This window comes from Mastomys coucha, unplaced genomic scaffold (genome assembly GCF_008632895.1).
Source record: "Mastomys coucha isolate ucsf_1 unplaced genomic scaffold, UCSF_Mcou_1 pScaffold5, whole genome shotgun sequence".
NCBI lineage: Eukaryota > Metazoa > Chordata > Mammalia > Rodentia > Muridae > Mastomys > Mastomys coucha.
In genome coordinates, this window is record NW_022196911.1 from 109,982,992 (window position 1) to 109,992,751 (window position 9,760).

At 50.6% G+C, this 9,760-nt stretch overlaps 2 protein-coding genes across 4 annotated transcripts in view; one reads left to right on the top strand and one right to left on the bottom strand.

Annotated features, from left to right (window-relative positions):
- Positions 1–9,124, bottom strand: part of Slc39a11 (solute carrier family 39 member 11) — a 432,379-nt gene extending 423,255 nt beyond the window's left edge. The window contains exon 1 of the mRNA XM_031351836.1: positions 8,879–9,124. The gene's annotated coding sequence lies outside the window, so the exon portion shown is untranslated. The remainder of the gene's footprint in view (positions 1–8,878) is intronic.
- The window catches only part of Cog1 (component of oligomeric golgi complex 1), a 12,848-nt gene continuing 11,537 nt past the window's right edge, over positions 8,450–9,760 (top strand). For 2 of the 3 annotated variants that reach the window (XM_031351818.1, XM_031351817.1), the window contains exon 1: positions 8,450–8,812. In XM_031351818.1, the coding sequence (XP_031207678.1) occupies positions 8,498–8,812 (315 nt within the window). In that variant the 5' untranslated portion in view covers positions 8,450–8,497. The remainder of the gene's footprint in view (positions 8,813–9,760) is intronic. The other variant, XM_031351816.1, reaches the window with a different exon arrangement.

Below are 9,760 nucleotides of genomic sequence, written 5' to 3' on the forward strand. Positions count from 1 at the left end.
GCAGATGACCAGTGTCCTATGCTGTTTTTACAAATAAACTCAAGGCAAGATCTGTTAAAAAAAAAAAATGAATATAATACAAGGTGAATTATCTACATGTAGGAAAAAGGCATAACAAAGCCTGCCCATATACATCATGTGCCCTGATGAGAAAAACTAAAAGCAGCAATAACAAAACATGTTTGGGGTTAGAGAGATGGCTCAGTGGTTAAGAACACAGACTGTTTTTCCAGAGGATCCAGGTTCAATTCCCAGCATCCACATGGCAGCTCATCCCCATGGGCAACTCCAGTCCCAGTACTTTTGACACCCTCACACAGAGATCCATGTAGGCAAAACAGCAACAAACATAAAATCAAAATAAATTATGTGTGTGTGTGTGGCTTATAAAAACAATAGAGATGAACTCAACATCCATTTTTCACTCTCTCCTTTAGAAGTTAGAAAGGTAGTATGACTATTTTCATATGTACATTTTTAGCATGCCCAAAATCGCTTACTTGCATAGTTAAATTGCTCATGTATTCCCCAAATACTGGATATTATATTAGGAGGACATAGACCCTAGCACTATGTGCCAGAGGCTGTTCTAGAAGCTGGGAATTCAGGAAGACAAAAGACAGTGCAGCTCTCTGTTCCTTGTAGTAGGAGACATTGGATTCAAAGTATGCAAACTGACCTGTGAGGTAGTTCAGGTGAGGGCGCTCTTGCCAAGTCTGACAACCTGAGTTTGGGCCCAGCATCCCACCAGGTGGAAGGGGAGAAGCACCTCCTGAAAGCTGGCCTCTGACTTCCGTTGCGCAGACTAGCGCACACAAATATCCTGTGTGTGTGTGTATGTGCGCGCGCACGCACATGTGTGTGTGGGAATGTATATGTGTATATACATATGTGTGAGTATGTGTATGTATGTGTGAGAGAATGTGTGTGTGTCTGAGAATGTATGTGTGTGAGAATGTATGTGTGTGTATGTATGTGTGTGAGAATGTATGTGTGTATGCATGTATGTGTCTATATACATGTGTGTGTATATATGTGTATATGTCTATATATGTGTATATGTGTGTATGTATATGTGTATGCCTATATATGTGTATGTGTGATATGTTTGTGTGTATGTATATATGTCTATATATGTGTGTGCATGTGTATGTGTGTATGTATGTATGTGCTTCTGTGTGTGTATATTAAATACACAATTTAATGACCTTGGAATCTGAATGCGGCGGCAAATGCTACAATGAAAACACACAGGCAGTAAAGAGCAGTGGCTAGGGCTCCAGCCCCAGAGATAGACAGCTGACTTACACAGCAGCTCTGCTATCTCCTCATGATTGGGAGCAAATTAAAAAGTGCCCTGCCCCAATTTCCTGCTCCATAAAGATAAGAAGCAGGATCCAGCTCTGAGCACTGGTGAATGGGGAGCACAGAGTCAGGATGCTCACACAGTGAAGCCTGGTCAGTGTGAGCCTCCGTTATTTCACCTGCAATGGTCCAGGCTGGCTTCCCAGCCTGGGGTGATCTAGCAAAAGGAATGGCAAGAATGAAGGCCTTAGGAGGGAGAGTCCTCCTAAGCTTACAGAACCAAAGGCTAGGGAGGCTACTGATGGAGGGAGGAGGGAGGAAAGAGGAAGGAGGAAGGAGGAAGGAGGAAGGAGGAGGACTAGGAAGGAGGGACCAAGCCTCGGCTTACAGAACCAAAGACCAGGGAGGCTGCTGATGGAGGGAGGAAGGAGGAGAAGGGAGGAGGAGGAGGAAGGAGAAGGCTGCACATGGGTTTTGAAAGTCATCGCCATTGCCTCTGACCATAAAGAAAGGGTGGCCTGGTCTTTATAGCAAGGGGCAGGAACTAAATGGGGAGCAGAGTGGAGACTGGAGGAATTGTGGGGTGATTCCGTTCCACTGAGATGCTGGTGATTTGACTCACTGTGGTCAAAGGAGGGATGAGAAAGAATGGGTCCGAGAGCCAGGGCTGGTGAGTGAACACTGGCTCTCTGCTTGGTTTGGTCCATAGGCCCTACCTGCTGGAACGTGGCCACTCCCAGGCAAGCATCTACTGCTTATTTCTAGTTTCACCTGGCTGTGGTTTTGACTGTGGCTATGCCACAGAGACCACGGGAGTTGCTAAGCCCTTAGTTTGATCCCTAGCACCACGTGAAACGGGTCGGTTGTGTGTGCCTATAATACCACTGCACTAGAAGTAGAGGCAAGAGGATCAGAAGTTCAAGGTCATCCTTGGCTATGTAGTAAGTTTGTGGCCAGCCTGGACTCCACGAGATCCCATCTCCAAAAAGAAAACAACAGCTTGATAGACTTAAAGGTAGGACTCTGAGGCTATCCCCAAATGTTCTCTTCTATTCTTTGTGCTGGGAAGTGAGGCTGGGGTGGAAGGGTGCAAGAGGACAAGCCAGAGTCAGACAGACCTCAGTGTTCCCTGCAGCATCCAGCACACCGCTAACCCACACAACAGGGGGCATGCACAGCCAATGCAAATGCAGGACCAGGGACCCAGGGAGCCCAGACACGCGCGGGCTCCTTCACCAGAGAGATGCTTGCCAGGCTCCTAGTGGAAGGTAATCTCTGAGGTATCTGCCCCTTCTACCACAAATGTCACCTCCAGCAGACGCAGGCTGACAAATGCTGCCATCAAGATAAGACGTCAAGGCAGCAAGCACTAGTCTCCAGGCATCGCCGACCAAGAGCCAACACCCAACGTCTGAATCCCACCGGGCTCGTGTGTAGAATCCAGCCCTCCCTCTGCGCAACCCAACCTATCCTCTGCTTCCTCAACACATTCCCCCTCCGCCCCTTTTCCTCCTTCTTTCTTGCCTCCTCCTTTAGCCGCAGCTAAATTTCTGCTTTCCACTTCAAGTGAGTCAGTCTCTCCCTGACTATCTCCTGTCTGAGCGTGCACAAGCTGTGACTAACGTTCCCTCCACAGAAGGAATGGGAGACACGGAGCTGAGAGCCCTTTCAGGTCTAGGTCTACACGTGGGAGAACAGCCAGCTCCTATCTAAGAGGAGTGTGGGACAGGTTGGAGCTGGAGCTGGATGGGATTGCTCTCTAGCACAGACGTGCCTGCATGCCTTTTCCTGTGCATCCTTTAGGTAGACGCCTTGGCATTATATAACCTAAATGCAGAACCCAAAGCATCGGCTGGGTCATTCTGAATGAGAGCCAAAGCTCGTGAGACTCTTTCCCAGGCACCTGGTCACAGACTGCCCCAAGGAGGAGACATGGTTTATCTGTTAAAAACCTGTGTTCATTTGCTTCCCGTGACTGTAACAAAATACCTGAGGCAAACAACTTATAAAGAAAAAAAGGCCACTTTTTATCCCATTTGAGTGGTTGGTTGAACCCATTGCTTTGGGCCTGAAGAGAGGCAGCATATCACAGAGGGGGCCCATTACAGTGGGAGGATGTTTCAGTGGGAGCACATCACAGCGGGAGCACATCACAGCGGGAGCACATCACAGTGGGAGCATGTCACAGCAGGAGCACGTAGCAGAAAAGGGCATGCACCTCATGGCCAGAAAGCAAAGATCAAGCAAGGAGCAGGCAAAGATCTCCCAGTCCTCTTCAAGGGCATGCTCTCAACCACCTAAGAGCTCCCATTAGACCCTACATCCCAGAAGTACCCTAGGAACAAGACCTCTTGCCTGGGGGATCTGATGGGGACACTCGATGTCCAAAGTACAGCAAGATTCCTCTCTCTTAAGGATTACTCTGGCTAGTTTTCCATATTTGTGTTAAAAGGTAAGAAGGATGTGGAGCTGGAGAGTTGGCTCAGCAATTACAAGCACTGGCTGCTCTCTCAGGACAGCTGGATTCTGTTCCCAGCATCCACATGGTGGCTCCCAACTCTGTTTGCAACTCTCAGGGGTCCTGGTGCCCTCTTCTGGCCTCCATGGGCACTGCATGCATTGGTGCACAGACATAAATGCAAATGAAACACCCACATGCATAAAATCAAAATAAGTTGATTTTTTTTTTTTTAAGTAGGGAAGAGCCCAGCAAAGTGGCACATGCCTATTCAAGAGGCTGAGGCAAAAGAATCTCATGTTCAAGGTCAACCCAGAGCTATACAAGGAAACCCTGTCCCTGTCCTCCACACGCCCAAACCACAAAAACAGAAACACAAGCGTGACCTCTCACACCTGCAACCCTAGCACTCGGGAGGCTGAAGCAGGACTATTGTGATGGATTTCAGACCAGCTCCGGCTACGAGCTGAGCTGCAAGCAAGCCTGAGGGGAGGAACAAACCAAGCTGAAGATAAGTCTTTCCTTTCAGGGTCCTCAGTGAGACGAGGGGACACATGGACAAGCCTAGAGAAAAACAGGTTATGCCCCCAGCTTGGAGAGACAGCCCTCCAATGTCCCGATACTTGCAGGAGGCCCCCATCTGTCAATACAACTGCAGAGATCTCAGCTCAGGTGGGGTGAAGGGAACCGTGTGGGGACCCTGTGAACGTTGGTCAGCTGGATCATCTTGATGTTCTTAAATCTTTCTTTAGAGCTAATCAGTAGACTTCAGAGAAAGATAAGGCCTTCTAGAGTCGAGCTGACCGACAAGTCTCTGAAGACAAGCGTCCCTGTTTGCTTTTCTGTTGCTCAGATCAAACATTTTGGCCACAAACAACTTGGGGAATTATTTCATCGTACAGAGAGAGAATCTCTTGTTGTCTGTAGGGAAGTCAGTAAAAAGTTCATGGCCTATTAGCAGAGGCAGGAAATAGGAGGTGGGAGCTCTGGTAGGGAGAGAGTCAGGTTTGGGAAGAGATTTGTCCCAAACTCTGAGGAGACAAACACATGAAACTGAGAAGTACCTAGCCCCGTGGCACTCATAGAATAGAAAAGGGGTTAATTAGTGACAATCTATTCGAAGAACAAGCCCAAGCTTGTGGCCTAGGCATTTATTCATAAGTAATAAGTGTCAGAGTCATCATTTCGGGAATGGGGGCGTGAGTGGAAAAGCCCGTGGTCACCATCTTCTACTTCTGGATCACAATCGTCACTGAGGGAAGTCAGCTCAGCAAGGCAAGGCAGGAACCGGGAGCAGAGACTGTTGAAGAATGTTGCTTACTGGCTTGCTTACCTTTCTTAGAGCACCTGAGCTCACCTGCCCAGGAGGCTGGACACTCATACGTCACCTAGCAACCTTACAGCATGCCTCACAGACACACCCACAAGCCAGTCTGAGCAAGGCAGTCCATCGGCAGCTCCACTCTTCTCAGGTGACAGTTGTGAACACAGGCTTGGCCGTCGAGAGGCTTGGTGACCTCGGCTAGGTGAGTCAGTCCGACGGAACCTTAGCTGCCTGTGACGCCACCTCTGCATGGGATCCTTGTGAGGACCAGAGAGGACAGACTCAAAGGGCCAGTGATGCTCTACATGACAGCTAGGGATGTGGAGGAATGCCTCTTTGATTCCAAGGGCTACGACGTCAAGGTTTAAACTAGAAGGAAGAAAGATTGATACCAGAACTCAGACTGAAGGGGCTGGAGAGATGGACCAGCAGTTAAGAGTGCTGGCTGCTCTTACAGAATACTGGAATTTGGTTTCCTGCTCAGTCTCCCGTGACTTCAGCTCCAGGGGACCCCAACCCTCTTCTGATCTCTGTAGGCACTGCACAAACATGCCCAGACACACAAACACACACGCATAAGTAAAATGATGATGATGATGATGATGATGGCTGGTGAGGTGGCTCGGTGGGTAACAGCACTGACTGCTCTTCCTAAGGTCCTGAGTTCAAATCCCAGCAACCACATAGTGCCTCACAACCACCCGTAATGAGATCTGGCGCCCTCTTCTGGTGCAGTCTGAAGACAGCTACAGTGTACTTATTTATAATAATAAATAAATCTTTGGGTCGGAGCAAGCAGGGACTGAGCGAGCGAGGCCAACCAGAGTGAACAGAGGTCCTACAAGTCAATTCCCAATAACCAGATGAAGGCTCACAACTATCTGTACAGCTACAGTGTGTACTCATATGCATAAAATAAATAAATAAATATTTTTTAAAAATAATAATAATAAAATTAAAATCAAAGCCTCACTCAACACATGCCTACATCTATCTGGTCATAAACTAAACTAAATTACAGCAGAACCCCTGAGCTTCCTATTAGCTCACGCAATCTCCATCCCCAACGTCCCGGCACAGTGCCTGCTCTAGCTGCTTGGGCTGAGCTCTTGGCCCAGCTGCTGGTTTCAACAGTTCTGGCTGATAGGCAGATAGCGTCAGGAAAGGAGGGAGTGCTCTCTGGATGCAGGGTAAAGCCTGGAGGCTTAGAGAGCAGAGCACATCTCCCAGAGGCCTGGGGAGCTTCCCCAGTGCCCAGGCTGAGAAGCCATCTGGAAACAGGCCTGAGCAGGAAGAGAGGCAACAGTGGCATCTTCAGGCAAGTCTGACGAACTCAGCCAAGGAAACAGCAAAAAGACAGGAAAGCAAACGGCGGTGGTGTAAACGGCGGCGGTCTCAAAGCGACAGAAAAAGCAAACGGCGGCGGTCTCAAAGCACAGTGGGCAGTGGGGTCTTTGCCAAAGCCATCACACAGGAAGCCCCGGGCCCCTCAGGAACTGATCTGCAGCCTCTCGTGTTCCCCTCAGTGTAGAAAAGACATTAGCTAACTCCTGTGGAGCTGGAAGATTGAGGAACAAGTGTTAGGTTCCCAGGGCAAGCTATATAGACCATGGTTCTGATTTTCAGAGAAAATGGATGTATCAGTAAGACATTAAGCAGCTTTGTGGAGCTGCTGGGCAGGATGCGCAACTAAGCTGAGGAAACAGGAGCAAAGGCAGGGAGAACATTCCCAATCCGAAGTATAGCACAGGGTGATCCAACCTGTAGACTACCTATCACCAGCGCTGGCACTTGAAACTACAGCTGCAGCCGCCACCCCTGCCACTTCTGCACAGTAGATGTGGGTGATGCCTAGCATCTACGAGGGTGAAATCCTTGCACCAGGGCATCGCTGCCTCCAAAGGCCCAGGCAGGTCTTGTGGACCAGTCCCAGATCCCAGGCTGGTACAGGAAGTGCAAGGAGTTCTGCGGAAAGCTCTCGCCAGACAGAGAAGCACTTCCCAAACACGGAAGACAGACTCTGCAGGCTCAGAAGCAAAACAGCAACAAAGCAGCCTGCAAGAGGGAGACTATAGAAAGGACTGCACGTTCCAGCTGCGCCACCAGGGGGCGCGCTGTGCTGGGGGAACTCTGACACGTAGGCAGCCTCTAGAGCCAAGTCGCTTAGCGCATGAGTTCTGAGATAACCCCTTTCCCCAAGGTAAATAAAATTCCCTGGGCGTCTGTTGTGCACAGAGCAGGAACTCTTCTTGCTAGAATGTCGTAAGTAAACCCCTTATTTAGATATCAATCGACTGCTGTGACATTTGCCTCCAAAATAGTAGCAGTGGTGAGTGGGAGAGAAGCCCAGAGGCTGTGTGTGGTAGAGGGCTGCTGAACACATAATTCTGTTTTCTCCGTGTCAACATAGGTATGAATTCTTCTACAGCAGGCTTTTCAAAAACGAAGGGTCCTGAACGGACTTATGAACAGCAAGCCAGAATATCCAGGTTTTCTTACTGGGTCCCTTAGGATGGCCAATCCTCTGGCATCGTGGACTCCCCATCGTTCTCCATCACAGGAGGACTGTAACAGGGAAAGCCATTTTGTGACTACTAAACAGCATTTAAGTAAAATAGAAGACCCAGGCAGCTATGCCTTGGGCCTGCTCACAAGGTGGACCAAAGCCATCACTCAGATCTCCAGCTGGCTCGTCCAGATGATTAGGAAAGAGTTCCAAGGCCCAGGCCTGGTTGATGTGATGGTCTATAGAGGGCAGAAGCGTGCATGCATGTGAGACCGATAGCAACACGAGCAGAGGTGCATCTTTACCAAAATGAACCCCCCTGGGACGCTCTTCTCTCCCCAGCAAAGGGTTTGGGTGCCAACGTAAGGGGCTCCGTCCGGGTCACTAAGACTTTGACCAAGCAAGTACCGGTTCAGCTCTACAACCTTAACTACTTCGCTTCTCTGAGGAAACAAGCACTCAGGGTGGGCGAGATGGCACAGCAGGCAGAGGAGATTGCCGCCCAAATCCGATAAAATTCCATCTAAAATTCTACACTGAGACCCTCAATGGCAGGAGTGAGCCTCCTGCAGCTTGCGACCTCCACGCGCATCTGCTTCAGTCACACGCACACTCTACACAGGGTGAGAATGGGAAAGAAGAGGGAAGGGGGGAACAGAGAGAAGGGAAGAGAAGGGAGGAAAGGCGGTTGTAATAGTAAATAAATAAATAAGTAAATAAATAAATAAATAAATAAATAAATAAATAAATAAACTCTCAAGAGCAGCACTGTCACAGAGGCTCAGTCCCTGGGACCACCGAGGCTCCCGACCTGGCGGAAGCACTTCCGCCCCCATCCACGATGGCGGGAGGGCGGGGCGAGGCTCGCAGGCGGAAGCGGCCGGCGGATCCCGGGCTTAGCACCATGGCGGCCGCGACCGCCTCCTCCGCGCTGAAGCGGCTGGATCTGCGCGATGCCAACGCGCTCTTCGAGACTCATGGAGCGGAGGAGATCCGCGGGCTGGAGCGCCAGGTCCGCGCCGAGATCGAGCACAAGAAGGAGGAGCTGCGGCAGATGGTGGGCGAGCGGTACCGCGACCTGATCGAGGCGGCCGACACCATCGGCCAGATGCGCCGCTGCGCCGAGGGGCTGGTGGACGCCGTGCAGGCCACCGATCAATACTGCGCCCGCCTCCGCCAGGCCGGCTCCGCGGCGCCCCGGGCCCCGCGGGCCCCGCAGGTCAGTCCGGGATCCGAACCCGCCGCGTCCCGCCGCCCCCGCCGCCCGGCGGACCCCACCCCTCACCTTCCGCCGGAGGAGCCCGCCCCTCACGCCGCTGTGTGCTCCGGGGAGGAATCTGCCGGCCGTCCTCGGGACGCGGGTCCGCTGCCGAAAAGTCAGCAGGCCCTTTGCTCCGGGAGCCTTCCCGGACTTCCGGACGATTCCCTCGCCTCCCGTGGGCTCCCTGCGCTCTCCTTCCCTTTTAACTGAAAACGCCAGGGGTCTCTCGACAGTCAAGCACAGATCTCTCCCGTTCGATCACACCGTCCTGTCAAAGTCAGTCATTCCTCATCCCACCCTGCGCCCGAGCCTGGAGAATTGGAGGAGGGTAGCCTCAGCCGCCAGGCCCTCTCCCATTTTAATAGGTGAACAGATTCCTTTTAGGCTGGTTTAGAAAATTCAGGCCATCCTGACGTCCTCCCATGAAACACTAAAGGCCCGATGCGGAGGAGAGGGGTGGGAAGCACATCCTAACACTGGGTGCTGGCCTAGGAATGAGCAGAGAGCGCTGAGGGTGAATAGTTTTAACCTAGGAGAACTTACTGTAACAGAAGAAGAAATTATAGAAGTACACTAACCCTCATGTGGAGCTGGCTTTCTCGTGCTACCTGGGTATCAGAAGACCCAAGCCAAAAAACTAGGGTAGTATAATGCACGTGCCCAAAGAAGGTTGGCCTATCACTCCCTAAGCTACACATTAAGTACAGTCCCCTTCTCAAACGGCCAGACTTAGCTGGCTAGGGTCAACTATGTAGGCCTAGTCTTAGAAATGTATTGTCATAGTTATGGCTGGGGAATGCCCTTTCCGTTCAAATCCTAAACAGGAGTCTCTCAACCCTTCTCTGGAGTTTACATTCTAATTAAAGAAATAGATCCATGGGAAGTTGCTTTTTTTTTTTTTTTTTT